At 43.0% G+C, this 17045-nt stretch overlaps 1 protein-coding gene across 2 annotated transcripts in view; it reads right to left on the bottom strand.

Moving 5' to 3' along the window:
- The window catches only part of LOC122921533 (mitotic deacetylase-associated SANT domain protein-like), a 32436-nt gene extending 15622 nt beyond the window's left edge, over window positions 1-16814 (bottom strand). For both annotated transcript variants that reach the window (XM_044271571.1, XM_044271572.1), the window contains exons 1-5: window positions 15283-16814; window positions 7908-8177; window positions 7083-7416; window positions 6845-6905; window positions 618-745 (exon numbers count right to left, since the gene is read on the bottom strand). In XM_044271571.1, the coding sequence (XP_044127506.1) occupies window positions 618-745; window positions 6845-6905; window positions 7083-7416; window positions 7908-8177; window positions 15283-16647 (2158 nt within the window). In that variant the 5' untranslated portion in view covers window positions 16648-16814. The remainder of the gene's footprint in view (window positions 1-617; window positions 746-6844; window positions 6906-7082; window positions 7417-7907; window positions 8178-15282) is intronic.
- Between the last annotated feature and the right edge of the window lie 231 nt (window positions 16815-17045).

Below are 17045 nucleotides of genomic sequence, written 5' to 3'. Positions count from 1 at the left end.
AAACTCATGGCCCTCCAGATGTTGCAAAACTACAACTCCCATCATTCCCTGATCGCTATAGTATGCCCAGGCATGATGGGAGTTGTAGTTTTGCAACAGCTGGAGGGCCACGAGTTTGACATCCCTGCTGTACTCAGTCCAACAGAGAAAGTGGCCTCGAAGCCACGAGGGAAAAAAAGCCACCTTACAGGAGAGGGGGTCTCTACAGCTATAGGGGATATTAAAGGGGTTTTCCGAGACATTTATACTGATGACCTATTTATTCGATGGGGGTCCAAATCACTTCAATGCTGATCTGCACCGACGAACGTGATGTCACATGGTGTAGGCTAAGCTGTGAGAAGACAACTGCATTACTGTGAGCACCGGCGACTTCTCAAACAGCTGATCGATAGGGGTCCTGGGTGTCGGACCCCCACAAATCAGATACTCATGACCTATTGAGGGGATAGGTCATCAGTATAAAAATCTTGGAAAACCTCTTTAAGAGACAATCCCTTTAAATTTCCAAAAACAAAGAAGAAATTCAATTAAAGACACTGCGGTTATACACATTTTTATACAGATGCCTTCTTGTATTTATAATTAGTAAAGTCCGATGTAACTTTTTTGCTCACCTTTATTATCATCCAAGTTATCCAGGGGACACCAAACCAAGTCTGCTTTATACTTGTCAGCAGCGGCCAGACTTCTGTCTCCGCAGTCAGGAATATCTGCCTGGAAGCGTGCGCCAATGTTAATACGTCTGAAAGCAAGAGGGGGGGAGGGGGGGGACAAATTTATTAATTAAGATCTTCAAACTTAATGTCGCACCTATTTTTTACCAATTAAAACCAGACAGTGATATTAGTTTTTTTTTTTAACCTGATTTTTTATTTTTAGATGGCTGCAGTTAAAGGGGTTTTCCAGAATTCTACTATTCCTAATCTATCCTCAGAATAGGTCATCAATATCAGATCGGTGGTGGCCTGACACCTGGCACCCCTTCCAATCAGCTGTATGACAAGGCCACAGTACTCTGGGGAGAACTTAGGCCTCTTCCTAGGCCAGTGACATGACTGTCATCAGTCATGTGTCCTAGGTGCAGCTCAGTGCCATTCAAGTGAATGGGCTGAATGCAATACCAAGCACGGCCACTATCCAATGGATGTCACTGTGATTGGTAAGCCGCACTCACCAGAGCACCATGACCTCCTCAAACACCTAATAAGCAGGGGTCGGACCCCTGCCTATCTGATTATCAGAATTCCGGAGCATTCAGAGATAAGCTTTACAGCAGCCACATGGACCATAGGCACTTGTATTTTGGAGATATTCATTAACTTATATTGGGGAATGTTGTGGGCATGCTCTGTGACCAGTGCAGAGGTCATTGCACAAAAGGTGAGAGCAGGGCGAGCTGTGTCTATCACCTGTTGTCAATGGTGGATGTCTATATTATCTACTGTATATGCAGATTTAAACTGGTATTGTAATCCTTACTGTGATGCTGATGAGAGAACTGCTAAGAAGTGATGAGAACAGTAAGGCCCCTTTCACATGAGCGAGTTTTCCGCGCGGGTGCAATGCGTGACGTGAACGCATAGCACCCGCACTGAATCCTGACCCATTCATTTCAATGGGTCTGTGTACATGAGCGTTGTTTTTCACGCATCAGTTCTGCGTTGCGTGAAAATCGCAGCATGTTCTATATTCTGCGTTTTTCACGCAGCCCTGGCCCCATAGAAGTGAATGGGGCCCGGTGAAAAACGCATTGCATCCGCAAGCAAGTGCGGGTGCGATGCGTTTTTCACTGATGGTTGCTAAGAGATGTTGTTTGTAAACCTTCCGTTTTTTATCACGCGTGTGAAAAACGCATCAAAACGCATTGCACCCGCGCGGAAAAAACTGAACAACTGAACGCAGTCGCAGACAAAACTGACTGAACTTGCTTGCAAAATAGTGCGAGTTTCACTGAACGCACCCTAAGGCCCCTTTCACACGGGCGAGGATTCTGTGCGGATGCGATACGCGAGTTGAACGCCGGGCCGCGATCAAGTGGACTAAGGCGAGTTACATTTTTATTTTTTATTTTTTAACCCCTCCAGCGCTAGTTTACTATGCATTCTGTATTCAGAATGCTATTATTTTCCCTTATAACTATGTTATAAGGGGAAATAATACAATCTACAGAACACCGATCCCAAGCCCGAACTTCTGTGAAGAAGTTCGGGTACCAAACATGCGCGATTTTTTTCACGCGAGTGCAAAACGCATTACAATGTTTTGCACTCGCGCAGAAAAATCGCGGGTGTTCCCGTAACGCACCCGCACATTTTCCCGCAACGCCCGTGTGAATGGGGCCTAGTGTCAGCCTATTGCAGGGCTCTGTCTCCAAGTGAAAACTACAAGATTTCAGGATTTTTTAAATATACATTTAAAAAATGTACATATGACATACAAAATAATAATGTGGGTAAACTCAGTATTTCTATCAGTATTTGTAAACCAAAACATCAAAGAGACACAAATCTTTTAATTACAGTTTTTCCTTATAGGTTCCACTCCTGAGTTTGATATAAAGGAGTCTGTCAGCCGTTCTGAGAGGTAGGTAGAGCCTAAGGGTACTCTCACACTCGCGTTTTTCTTTTCCGGCATAGAGTTCCGTCCTAGGGGCTCTATACCGGAAAATAACTGATCAGGCATATCCCCATGCATTCTGAAGGGAGAGCAATCCGTTCAGGATGCATCAGGATGTCTTCAGTTCAGTCTTTTTGACTAATCAGGAAAAAGATAAAACTGCAGCATGCTACGGTTTTATCTCCGGCCAAAAAAAAAAACTTGCCTGAATGCCAGCATTTTTTCCATAGGAATTTATTAGTGCCGGATCTGGCATTCAAATTACCGGAACGCCAGTGAAAAAAATAAATGCCAGACACCGGAAAGACGGATCCAGCATTTCAATGCATTTTTCTGACTGATCAGGATCCTGATCAGTCTTACAAATGCCATCAGTTAGCATACGTTTTGCCGGATCACTCTGCCGCCAGTGTGAAATTAGCCTAAGGAAAGCAGGACAAAAATACAATTCATTATCAGGAGTGGTGTGAATATGAAGTTTTATTCAGCCATTGCCCAGTCCGGGGCTTCACTTTGAAGTGTCCTCAGTATTGATCTGCTTCACACAACTTTCCTGCTTGGAAGCTTCAGCCGTCACTGTGAAACAGCTAAACACAGAGGGCACTTCACAGTGAAGCTCCGCCTCCTGGGCACTTGCTGGAGCAAAATCTACCTTTATATTCACACTACTCCTGATGCTAAAAGCTCTGCAAACAGTATGTTTTTCCTGCTTTCCCCAGACCCCATCTTCTGCCAGCAGCAGCAGTAGTTGAGCATGGTCAAAACTGCTTACCGACTCCCTTTAAAACATCGATGCAAAATACTGACTGTGTGAAAGTGGCTTAAAGGGCTATTATGGTGGTTACTAAAGCCAAAGCCTGGTCGCGTTGATTAAAATATTGCGATTTTCTAATAAGCTGTATACCATTTTCGCTATCTGCTTGTAATGATAGAGTGGACACCGTCCTATTGTCCTATTCCTGGAAAACGGGGAGAGCGGATGCCCATTAAAGGGGCGGTCTCATCAGAGATAACCTCTGTGGCCAAAGCATGGGAAATACTGTAATACACGCTGCCTTGAGCATATGGATAGGGGTTTGCCTTCATGGAACAAACCCCTTTTTTCAGCTAACATTTTACACTATAAAACAGAGATAAAACAGGCAAATAATCCCTTTAAGCAGTGCAAAAAGGAATCGGCCCCTCCACATCCTTGTAGAATGGGCACATATAATGTAATAAGGCTGTAAAATGTTACGTATGTGGACCGTTTGTCCTGAATTCCACGGTCAACACTTGGGACAGCTGTGAAATAAGCAGACATGTCTACATAGTTACCTCCTGGTCCCAGCACGTAAAATAGTTTTACTACCGTGGACTGTGTCATTATAGCCACTGATGAATTGTCCCTATACAAGTGTCACTGTACACAACTGCGGGTCCGAACAGGGACTCATTGACTACATATATGAATGCATTGCAGCAAGACAGTCACTTCTGTACTATACAGGTTTTATTTGCCACTTCTCAAACTGCATAGACAAGTACTTAAAGGGGTTCTTCACCTTTGTGGAGCTTTTCTACAGACCTCACCGCATGGCTGGACCCGCAGTGGTAGTGTTATTTACCTGATCCCCACTGCTGGGTTCTAGCTCCATCGCTGCAGGTCACTGGTCTCCCTGCGTCAACATTTGTTTTGACTGGCTGCAGTGGTGAATAGTCACCCATGTGTCATATCAGTGGGTCACATGATGCTTGGAGACACGTCACCACTGTGGCCAGTCATTGGCTGCAGCTGTCATGTAACCCATCATCAAACCGGATGTTGACGTGGGGAGATCCACAGGCTGCAGCACCGGCGGGGCAGCAGTGTAGCCAGAACCCAGCAGCAGGGATCAGGTAAGTGTAATAGCCACCACGGATCTGGCCATGCTGTGGGGGTCAGTAGAAAAACTACACAAAGATGAATAATCCCTTTAAACCTTTCAGTAAAGTGCCATGCATTTTAAATAAGCTGTACATGAATACTCGAATATCTCCAGACTTCAGGACGAATTCTCTTTAATACCCATTCATTCAGTCCCTATGCCACAGGTGTATAAAATCCAGCCCCCAGGCATGCAGAATGCCTATACAAACATTTGTGGGGGGAAAAAGGCTCATTCTAAAGAGCTCACCGAATTCGGGTGTGGTCCTGTAATAGGATGCCACCATTGTAACAAGTCAGTTCATGAAAATTCTTCCCTCCTACATATTCCAGCATAAACTGTGAGTTGTATTATTGCAGGGTCGCCGAGTGCTCTGCTGACTCAGTAAATGCACCAAGCACAATGCAAAGCATCGGATCAGAGGTGTAAAGCACGCCGCCACTGGACTCTGGAGCAGTGCAAATGTGTTCTGTGGAGTGAAAAGCTCCTGTAGTTGTGCCAATAATTGGGTCTATATATTGTAGGTTAAAAGAGAATATATCTTCAATACTTTTTTACTAATCAAAACTAGCTATTTTCTTATCAGTTTTATTGTCTGACTGTAGATGCGTTTTATTCTATTTTATATTTATATTATTCAATTTTCTGTACATGATTATAGCGGAACCATCTGGCCCAAATTGCTTTACAGCAGTCACATCGACCATAGGCACGACAGATTGTAAATGTTCACGGACGTCTATGGGAGAGTTATCAAGACATGCTCTGTGATCTGTCCAAAAGTCAACGTGCAGGGAGGGGGAGGAGGCGAGCTGCGATATACTCTATTGTGAATGGTGGATCCTGTGTTATTTTTATACAAGTGTTACTTGTCATTGTAATCCCACCTGGGTTGATAAGCTAGATAACTACTGAAAAGTCATCTGTACAAACCGGGAAGTGGCAGCCTATTGTAAGGCTTAATGGCTATTGTGAAAACTGCAGGAGAAGTTTGTGAAAGTGATTTCAGAATGAAAAAAATACTAATAAAAATCTTAAAATAGGTTTAGTATACAACATTATTGAAACAGGTGATGTTCTGATGACACTTTCCCTTACTGGTGTTATTTTTAATTTTCCACTAATTTGTCACTTTAATAGCCGTCTTCTCATCACAGGCAGGATTACAATTATTTCATGTTGATTTCTAATTTTTAATGTACTGGAAAAATTTAAAACTGATTGTGAATGTGGACTATTCCTTTACAAATATAATGAAATACAATATGTGCTTTGGACTTAAAAGGTTATGTACACTGTTTTTATTTTGAGCTAAAAATATTTTTTTTCAACTGGTCTTTATTAAAAATATGGTGTCTTTCTGTAGAGAGCTGCGATCCTATGGATTTTCTGTCTTTTCCGTCATCTGGGGAGCAGACGGACTCCTTATCTCTGCCCTTATAAACACTCATTAAAGCTCATTCCTTATCTTACTGATAAGAATGTGGCTTAAATAAGTGTTTATGACCTCTTAGTAGTTTAGAGAGCAGGTTTATTAGATGACCAGTCACACAGGCAGAAAAACTGTTAACCCTATGTGACAGAACAGCTCAATATTTTTTATAAAGGCCAATTGAAAATATGATTTTTAGCCAAAAATTTGTAAAAGGAAATCATGAATAAAAATTGCCTCCATAGGTGTACATAGCCTTTAAGATCTCCACTGGAAAACATGGAGAGATGTGGAAGTGATGGGCTTCTTAGGTAAATGTACGTTTATTTAGCACTTTTTAGAATTAAAAAACATTCTACAAGAAAAATAAAATATTCAGCTCCAATGATGGGTTTCTGGTCACTTAGATGTAGAATAAAGAGGCCTTCTGTAGTTTTAGCCCAGGACTCTATTTGCAGCTATATACTATTAGAGTAAGTCACTAGATATGAAGGATTTATAGGCTCTGAACGTTCTGTAGGATCTACCCACCATTAAATGCAGCATTTATAATTTCCAACCTAAAAAGACACAAAAGCTGAAAAGCCGTGGACTTCCAAACATTTCTAAATATATTACTACAGGGCAACCATTCATATGAATGACCGTATGCGTAATAAATGGACAGCTCGAGCCCGTCATAGCATGAGCAGCTCTCCTTTCTGGCCCAACTGAGTGACTCACCTCTATTGTGTCCACACACTCTAGTAGGCCACATGGGCAAAGGCAGCCACTGAATACACTATAAAACTAAACAACTCATCTACAGCAAAAAAGCCGATCGAAGCAACTACATACTCTGCAGTCATTTACTCACTGATCAATATATATGTATACATAGACTTACGGTTCAAGGCTAACAGGCGTTGCTTCTGCTGTTAGCAAGGGCGGCATGTCTTCTCCACTGTCTGCAAAATTAAATATAAATTGTATATATATCAGAAGGAAACTTGAATACTTGATCCATCTTGACCACTTTGGAAATAAAAACTGCCATGGGAAATGTATAAGAATATCTGGACCACATGATCCAGAAGATGAAACGGCTTAAAATTAACTCAAGAAATAGAAGAACGAGCACTTACTAGATCTCAGCAGGGTTCTCATGCTGCTTTTTGGGGTAATTGGTGGAGGCATTGAATGTGTGTTAGCCGATATGATGGCATTGAAGTAAAGTCCAGAGCCCTCACGCACAGGGCTGAGGATTGGAGGCGGTGTGTAAGGGGGCAACTCAAAGTTTCTGTCACTCAGGTGCTCAGGAACTCGAACGGGAGAACGGAGGTGGCTTTGATAAGGAGTTATGTTGGTGTAAACTGGGACGACAAACGTGCCAGGCTTGGGAGGGATAAACAATGGTTCTGGTCTTGGTCGCTGCTTGGGCTTTCGGCAAGGAACCTCTGACAAAGCGGTGTCATTGTTCTGCAGAGAGGAAAATATTATGTGTCAGAATATTATTCAGGACTTAAAGTATAAAAAAAAAGAGAATTCTTTCCGCCCAACACCTCAATAAATATTAAAACACTGATACAACCATATATTATTACAAGACAGGCACATGCTTACTTGACTTGCCCACCTTATGTACCGACACGTTGGAAAACCTTTTTTGTGCACTATTATTAAAGGGGTTGTCCGGGCTTTTTCATATTGAGGACCTATCCTCAGCATAGGTCATCAATATCAGATCGGTGGGGGTCTGACACCCAGCACCCCCCTCCCCCCAATCAACTGTATGAGGACAGCGGTGCCAAGTGTCTGATTTTGATGACCTATCCTGAGGATAGGTGATCAATATTAAAAGCCCAGACAACACCTTTAAGCTCGGGACATTACAGCATTTTCTCTCCAGGACAGTGATGGATGGACACAACTTGTATGCTTTAGAATAACCTAAAAACATCTGGGCCTACCTGTACAGCAGGTTCGGAGACACCTGTATGCCCAGCCCTATGCCTTGTTACGATCACAGATGGCATTGATGCAGATGGAAGCCTTTCAGACGTTACTGTCCTTTCATCATCTCCCTTTTCTCGGCCAGTATCTATTTTCACCGGTACAGACACCGGCATTACCAGGGGTCTCAATTCTCCTTCCCCTCGGGCCTTCTTAGGGGATGATGCACCAGGAATTTCTGCATTGCTCTTCAAAGTCTCATTCTTCACTCCTAAAGTCTCACTATCCTGAAGTACCAAAAGACAATCAAGTTAACGTCAAGATTTTATTCCATTCCTAATGCGAGACATTTTCTGCACATGACCATACACAGATGGTCTTTAGGAGAACCCCCTAAGGTCCGTCCTAAGCATCTCACACCGGCCAGAATCCTACTCTGTACTAATGAGAGGCAAATACCCTGGAACAGCTGTGTGCAGGTGGATATTGGGCTTGTTTTTTACTTTGTCATGCTCCAAAAGCTTGGCAAAAAGTCAGACTTAGACTCAGGGAGCCACTTCCAAAAGGTGGCACTAGTAAGACAGTTCTCGTTCCCTGGGACATACCTCTTGCATATAAATTTTCCCATGGAACTAAGCCTCCAAACACAGTTGGTCCCATTTAGGAGAGGCAACACCCCTCCTAATCTGCACATAGAAGTCTGGAACAAAATCTTGTGCAGTAATTGTGTGTTTTAGTGTATTTTGCCAATTGCGTCACTTGTGTATATTAGACTCTGGTGCTAATAGCTTGTATATTACAACTCTGGAGCCAAAGTTGCATCTTCTGATATCTGGATTTAATGGTCTTCCAAACCTAGCAAAGAGCGGAGAAGAGGAAGTACTAATCCCTGCTTGCTCATAAATTGTCCCCTGTGCTAGAAATAATTAAAGGAGTTTAATTATAGTACAAAGCTAGAACCAGCCCTGCACCTCCCATGGATCCAGAGATCTCCTCATTCATTGTTCTGCTAGATTTATTTCAAGCTGACAGTTCAGGAGGCATGTCCTTTCTCTTGCGGTTCTCTCCCTTTGACAGCTCAGTGGATGTGTCCTTTCTGCTGCAGCTCTTTCCCCATCACAGCTGAAGGGGCAAGTCCTTTCTGCTGCACCTTTCACCCTATAACAGCTCAGGGGGTCATGTGCTCTCTGCTGCAACTCTCTCCCTATGACAGCTCAGGGTGCATGTCCTTTCAGCTGCAGCACGCTCCCAGTCATTGTTACAGTTTCTAACAGTAGACATGACTGGTGGTAGTTGAAAGGTGTAACTGAGCATGTGCAACCACCTCAGTAAGTCCCACACAGAAATAAGGAAAAGAACAAACAGCAGGTGGCGCTATACAGCTACATTTTATTGAATAAATCACTGGCTATGCAAAATTTGTATTAATTAATGTATCAATTGCACGCAATAACAAAAGTATTCAGATCCAGGTTGAAAAATTGAGAATATATTTTGTGGATCAACCCCTTTACGTAAATAAGACTGAACTGCAATACCAGGCACAGCCGCTATAAGATGTACGGCGCTGTGCCTGGTAAACTAGTCTCCTTCATTTAGCTGATCACAAGCATGCTGGGAGTCAGACGCCCACTGATCTGATTTCGATGGCCTATCTTTAGACTACGCCGCCAATATCAGAGTCAAGAAGCTTTATATATACTCTATTTTAGAAGGAGATAGATATAGAGAGATATATAGAGATATATATAGAGATATATATATAGAGATATATATAGAGATATATATAGAGATATATATAGAGATATATATATATACATACACACACACATACATACACGGTATATATATATATATATATATATATATATATATATATATATATATATATATATATCTATATATATCTCAACGTTATATATATATATATATATATATATAAAAGTCCCTTTAAGTGAGGTATCTCTCCCTTTTGTATATTCCTAATTTAATAATAATTTATAAAAAGGTGATGCCGGCAAACCTTTATGCACATGAACGGCATGTAGATATTCTCCATGGCCACACAACATTACTTCCAGCACAAGATTACTTTATCAGATACCATCTTCTTTTTGGACAGACGCCAGAAACATGTGAGAACGCATCCTTTTCACGTGTTCCTTACTACACCCCCCCCCCCCCAGTTTCATTTCTGCTTCTATTCATAGCAAGCAAAAAACTAATTCTCACATTCTAAGACCTCGAGCAATGTACTGACTGCAGTGCCGCAGCAATGCTTACGCCCCCCCCCCAGCTCAATGGGGGTATTTTCGGACCCTGCCAAGACAGTCACAGTGACCCTGAGACGAGAGATATACTGGAGTACGCACCGATACTTGATGGTCAACGTGATTCCAAGAACAGACCCAAGGGCAGACGTGTGATCTGTACTAGTAATAAACACCAAATCAGCCACAATGGGGGGGTTTCTGCACCTACCCCATGATCAACTGTTTGAAGGGACCACAGTGTTACCTATAGCTGTTCTATCCTCAGGATACGTCATCAATATCTGATCGCTGGGGGTCCGACTCCCCATGATCAACTGTCTGAAGGGGCTGCATTATTAAAGCTCAGGCCCATTTAGGTCAATGGGATTGAGCTGCACAAAGGCCACACGGCCGATATATGTGATGTCACCGCCAAGAAAGATGACGCACTGTTCAAGCAGACGCTGGACCACATTCCAGCAGCTCATCGGCGAGGACACCGAGTCGGACCCCCACTGATCAGATACCAATGACCTCTCCTGAGCGTCAATACTTGAAGAGGACCTGTCCCCATTAAACTGCAATGCAATCTGCTCACAGCAGGTTATAGAGCAGGAGAAGCCGAGAAGATTCATATATAGTTTTATGGGAAAAGATTCTGTACAATTTTATTCATTTAAACCTCTAATCTTTCTATGCTTAGGAGTCATGACTCCTAAGCATAGAAAAAGCAGGGACTTAAATTAATAGATTACACGGAAGCAGAATACGCCATCCACGTTGTTGTGGCCGTACAGGGGTACTGAAGCTCACCTCCCATTCAAATAACTGGGAGCAGAGCCTGCAGTATGCACTGGCACCGGTTGCTTCCCAAAACAGCTGATCAGTGGATCTGGTATGGGTGACCTCTTGTGAGGAAAACCCCTTTAAGTCACAATCCTGTATCAAAGTTACAACCACAGTCCATGTGCCACATTAAAGTTGCCCATTTACCCATGGCTCTTTTACCCATGCTTTTTACTGCAGAAATACGGCCACATGAATGTTAAAGGGGTTGTGTCATGAAACATATTCTATAAGTTTTTCAAACCAGCACCTGGATCTGAATACTTTTGTAATTGCATGTAATTAAAAATTTTGTATAGTCACTGAGTTATTCACTAAAATGTATCTGTATAGCGCCACCTGCTGCTTGTTCTTTTCCATATTTTTTTGGCCATCTCACTGAGCTGGTCGCACACGCTCAGTTTAAATCTTCAACTGTCTCCAGCCTTATGTTCTGTTAGACGCTGTAGCAGTTTCAGGGAGAGAGCTGCAGCAGAAAGGACACGCCAGCCTGAAGAGAATTTAGCATAGCAGTTGGAGAAATGAATGGGGAAATCTCTGGATCCATGTGAGGTACAGGGCTGGTTCTAGCTGTGTTAGAAAGAGGTTGTCATCTACTGTATGATGTCTGATTTTCATTTTTAACATCAGTCATGGGATAACCCCTTTCAAGGAGGTTGTGCAGAACTTTTTTAAGTCCTGCTGGAGATCCTGTCCGTCTTCGTTTACTACCCTGCAGGGAAGACGTGTTGTACCCGCTCATGTGCCCATACACTGTACCTTTTAATATACTGGTAGTATGTAGTTCTAGCAGTGCTCCAAGTTACCAGTATACAGTATATATGGTTTTCTCTCCATGTGAACACATACTTGTAGCTCATATGTACATGGGTCAGGCTTGGGCACTGCTGCTACGATTCGGCCAAGAGATCGCATCCTGTGTTTTACCGCCACAGTATTCAGAGCATACCGTTTTATATGAAATGTTCATTTCCATATACAGTAAAAATAAAAACCTCAGAGCTTAACTATCGTGCAGAACACGGGAAGCAGTGGAGAATGGAATTTATTCAACTGTGGGTTCTGGCAAGGAAGAAAAATAATCTACTAAAGCTGAATGAATGACTTTTTTTTTTTTTAGCTTTTTTTCTTATTAGGGTTGTTTGATTGCCGAAAACTGGACAACCCCCATTTACAGCCTCTCCGTCAGTGCCCTCGATCTTCATTTTAAATCTGCCGGCGATGACGTGCCGTACCGACACATGACCGCTGCAGGCAATCAGTGGCCTCATCGGTCATGTGCTGTACCACAGTCAGTCAATCAACAAAGACCACCGGAGGACTAGAAAAAAATGAAGATTTAAAAAAAAAAAATTATATATATATTTTAGAACATTTGTGGCTGCTATGCCACTACAGCTCCCATCATGCCCTGACAGATATAGGACATCATAGTTATACATACGATAACTAGGCCAGGCGAGAGAGACTTGTAAATGCATCTCATGCTTAAAAGGTATCGTCTAGGATTAGAAAAAAAAAACATACCTGCTTTCTTCCAAAAACAGCACCACACTTGTGCATAGGTTGTATCTGGTATTGCAGCTCAGTTCCATTGAAGTCAATAGGGCAGTGCTGCAGTACCACATGCAATGTGTGGACAGGGGTGGTGCCGCTTATGGAAGAAACCGGCCATGTTTTTCTAATCTTAGACATCTCCTTTAAAAGGGAAACAGTAATCAGGTTTGACAACTCTGAAACCACTATACCGTGAGTAGAGAGAAGTGTCAGAACACATGCACATATAGCAGCAGTAATAGGACATACCTTAGAAAAAAAAGGTTTTAACAACGCCTGCCCTGCAAGGAAAGGAATCTCCAAGTGTCTGCTGGGAATTTCTTCAGCAGCCACGTGTACTGGGATCTCAATAGGGATGAGTGAATCAACGTTGTTCTAATACTGTACGGAACTGACGTTATTGCTCGCGCGTTAACTTCATAAATTAATTTGTACTGTAAAAAAAAAACTATTTCCCGAACTCAGGTTCGGTTCCGAAGTCAATTTACTCATCCGTAATTGGAAACAATATCAACTGCATAAAAGACAATTTAAAAAGAACTGTCATACATCCGACGTCCAACCCCCTTCCCTCTCAGGCTGCAAGAGGAATTGAAAAAGACAAAAATTAGGCTTGATTGATCTCTTAGCAGGGAGCGGTAGAGGACAGGAGGACAGGAGGTATCAGAAAGGCCAAATCAAGTCTACAAAGCTACTTTCACAGAGATCCGGCAGAGATCTCAGTACCGGAATTAAACAAATCAGTTTTGATTTTGCACATCAGGATGCATCCGTTCCGTTAGGATTTGGCTGTGTGAAATAAAAACGGGAAAAAAATGGATCCGTCACTAAATACATTGAAAGTCGATGGGTGAAGAATCCGTTTTTTTAGTTTTTTTTTTTTTTGCGTTTTTATGACCAGACACAAAACTGCAGCTTGCAGCGGTTTTGTGTCCAGCTACAAAACAGAATGCTGACGGAACAGAAGACATCCTGATGGATCTCTTTCCGTTGAGAATGCATGAGGACTAAACGGAAACATTTAATTCCAGTACAGAGATGCTCAATACCGGAAAACAAAAACACAGGTGTGAAAGTAGCCTAAGAGAGGGGCAGCATCAATCACTTGTTACTAGAGCTTCTTTTTACCCTGCTTTCACACCTGAGCGTTTCTCAAACGCGCGTTTTACACGCGTTTTTGTCGCGCGTTTTTTGCAATAGTAAACGCGTGTTTGACGCGCGTTTGTGTGATTGACTGCAGTGTCCTATGGCCACAAACGCGCGTCAAAACGCCCCAAAGAAGCTCAAGAACTTGATTATGCGTCGGGCGTTTTACAGCGCGATCGTACGCGCTGTAAAACGCCCAGATGAGAACCATTCCCATAGGGAAGCATTGGTTTCCATGTGTTGAGCGTTTTACAGCGCGTTTGAACGCGCTGTAAAACGCTCAGGTGTGAACTTAGGGTTAGGGTGCTTTCACACGCAAGGCTTTTGATAATGTTTTTCTCCACCTTTTAGTGGCATTTTTGCATCTAAGTTTTTTCCGTTAAAAGTGCCATCTCCAAATGTTAGCTGAAGGTCTAAGGGAAATATGAAGCGCAAGAAACCAGCCTTTTTTGTCACTGGAATTTTTGTTAATTACGGTAGAAGTTTTTTTGTTTTGCGTTTGTTGCTCCTTTTTAAAAATACATGTTCTAAGTGTTTGGGATTTTAACTACTTCTATAGGAGAAAAAAAAACACCATTGAGACATGCGGTTTGCAAAAAAAAGGTCACAAAAAATGCAAGTGACCAAAAACATCATAAGTGGTTATTCTGGTGTTTGCTTAAAAAAAATGCCAGTGCAAAATTCTTGTGTAAAGACTAGAGATGAGCGAATCATAATTAATCGATTAGTCTCGTCAGCAGGACTTCTTCACCTGTAAGGGGCTGTCCATCCAGGAGAAGGAGCGCCCACCTACCGCCAGATTCACAGGGTCGGACATTCAGGCCAGCTCTGGAAATTGCCTGTCTGCTCAGTCTCAGCTCCAAAGCTGAAGCAAGGCCTCTGCCCTTGGTCTGCTAATCGAAGCAGCAGGAAATAATCAGGGCCGGTCTAAGTGTCTGGCCCTGTCAATCTAGCAGCAGGTGGGTGCTTCTTCACCTACCTGGACAGCTCCTCACAGGTGAAGTCCTCCTACTGATGGGACGAATCAATCCATTAGAATCTACAGTATTTGCTCATCTCTAGTAAGAACCCTTAGGAAATATGCTTTATTACTGCGGCTATACATGCACATGTTCAGAAATATCTCTTAGCCCCCATGTAGCGGTTTAGTGTTGTCAAAACTGATGGCAGGTTTCCATTAAAGGCATTTCCCATAAAAATGCAATGTGTCACACAACAGAGGAGCCAACACAATGTTGTAACTTTCTGCTAGCCATTCCTGCAATAGCTGCACCCATGATGTTTTCTATGCCTGGTCCTGTCAATTAAGGTGCAGAGGGTGCGGCAGTTTCAGAAAGAGCAGAGCCTTTAGGAGCAAAAGAAACGCCCTCGTTGCTCCTAGAGGCTCATTTGCATATATTAAAACTTCATTTTTATCAGCAATGCGGGCACATATGGACATGGGACCAACACAGATGCCTTCAGCTGCCAAGCGCACATGAAACAGGTCAGCCAGTGTCATAGGTACAAATCTGCCGATAGATGGTCTTCAAGTACAGACATGTATATATTTATCTTATTATCTAAAGATGTCCACATGAAGTCTCCTTACCTTAGTGTTTTCAAGATTTGGCATTTCTGCTGCTTTTTGTGCTAAGGTAAATAAATTGGCCTCTTGCGATATGCGGCGCCTTCGCCGGGTTGACTGGATCACAGTCACAGCTCCTGCTCCATCAGGCTGCATTGGCCCCATGGAGTTTTGGTCAGCTGGCTGGACCTCTCTTCTACCATTCTGAGGTAGAGACATATTGTCTGCATCATCGCGGTTGCCATGCTGGGTTTCTTGGGCATCTCTTGGTGCAATCGGCTTGTACCTCTCTTGGACACACATCTGTTGTTGCACTCCCTGTTCGTACTGGTGGTGTGCATAAGGGTTATTTGAATGTCCAACCACAGTGGGAGGTAAAGGTTCTGGTCCTTCTTTGGAAAGTCTTCGTGACCTGCGTGGCAAGGGTATTTGAGATTTGGGCAGAACGGACTGCTGGCCCTGCTGCTCGGCAAAAACTTTCATGTATTCCTCGGATGTGGGAACACGTTGTGGCTGGCTCATCACAGAGATCTTCTGCTGGGTAGCTGCATGCTGGTTTAGGGGAACGCCTTGCTGCATGGCATAAGCTGCCTGTTGCTGCTGCTGCTGTGAGGGGTAAAAATTCTCAAACAGCGGCAGTTTAGGAAGAGCCTGCTGTTGCTTCTGCTGAGCGGCATACATGGCATTCGATTGAGCATCTGGAAACACATGGAATATATTTTGCAGTGATGTTTTTTGACCCTGATGTCCAAATGCCATTTGGAAAGACTGCAACGCAAGATGCTGAGTTTGGTGATGCTGCTGCTGCTGCTGTTGTTGCTGCTGCTGTTGCTGTTGTTGTTGGGCTTGCAAAATGGAGTTTAAATGGGCCTGCTGCTGAGCTAGCTGATGCTGCTCCAACTGTGTCTTCTGAGACATCATTTGCTGTAGCGCATCCCCATACATGTCTAACTGGGACACTCCAACTCCCTTATCTTGGCTTCTCTTGATCGGCTCATGATGGTTGTAATATGAAGGCACCATCTGCACAGGATAGCCAGCTGCACTTCTCTGCCACATGTTGGCTTGCTGAGCTGCCCAAGTGGCCTCATTGCGATCACCAGTGGTCCACTTTCCAGGAACCTGCTGCTGGGTAATCCTGATGCCGTCAGGTCTCTCTTGAGTGTACATGACTGTGTTCAGCATATTGTTAGGTGCAGCAGAATAAGAATTTGGCTTGGTCAATTCAGAACCCTGGGAGATGGGCAACCGAGACACCGTCCCATATAACTGCTGGTCTTTCAATTGCTGCTCTTTATTAGTCACGGGGTGGACTTGCGGGTCACTGAAAAAAGTGATTCTTTTTCCCGTCCTTTTACTCGAAGCCTTCTGCTGAGGCTGCTGACTCATGGTAATCAAACTTCATGCAAGTCAGAAGATTTCTCCAAAGGCATCAAATCAAAAATACAAAAAAAAATAAAAAATAAACTACAAAAGATGACGTTCCTTATAGGTTGTGATTGTGTAGATCTTGTATCCCGTGATCTACTCCGCTTCATCACCCATCTTGCTAAACGGTATCTGTAAAAAACAGAATAGAAAATGATGAATCATAATGAATTTAGCATCTTGTATAGATTACGGTAAGTGCAGGAAACACATTTTTGTATCATTTTTCAACTTCATTTAGAATACCGTACTTTTTTTTTTCCACCTCCCCTTTGCCAACAACCTGTCTATATGCCCTATGATGGCATCCATTTACAGGAAAACTAAATTCAGAACTTGCTAAGCAAATTCGCTTTGGT

Source organism: Bufo gargarizans, chromosome 11 (assembly GCF_014858855.1).
Source record: "Bufo gargarizans isolate SCDJY-AF-19 chromosome 11, ASM1485885v1, whole genome shotgun sequence".
Lineage (NCBI taxonomy): Eukaryota > Metazoa > Chordata > Amphibia > Anura > Bufonidae > Bufo > Bufo gargarizans.
The sequence above is the reverse complement of the archived record's forward strand: the minus strand, read 5'-3'. Positions and strand labels throughout refer to the sequence as shown.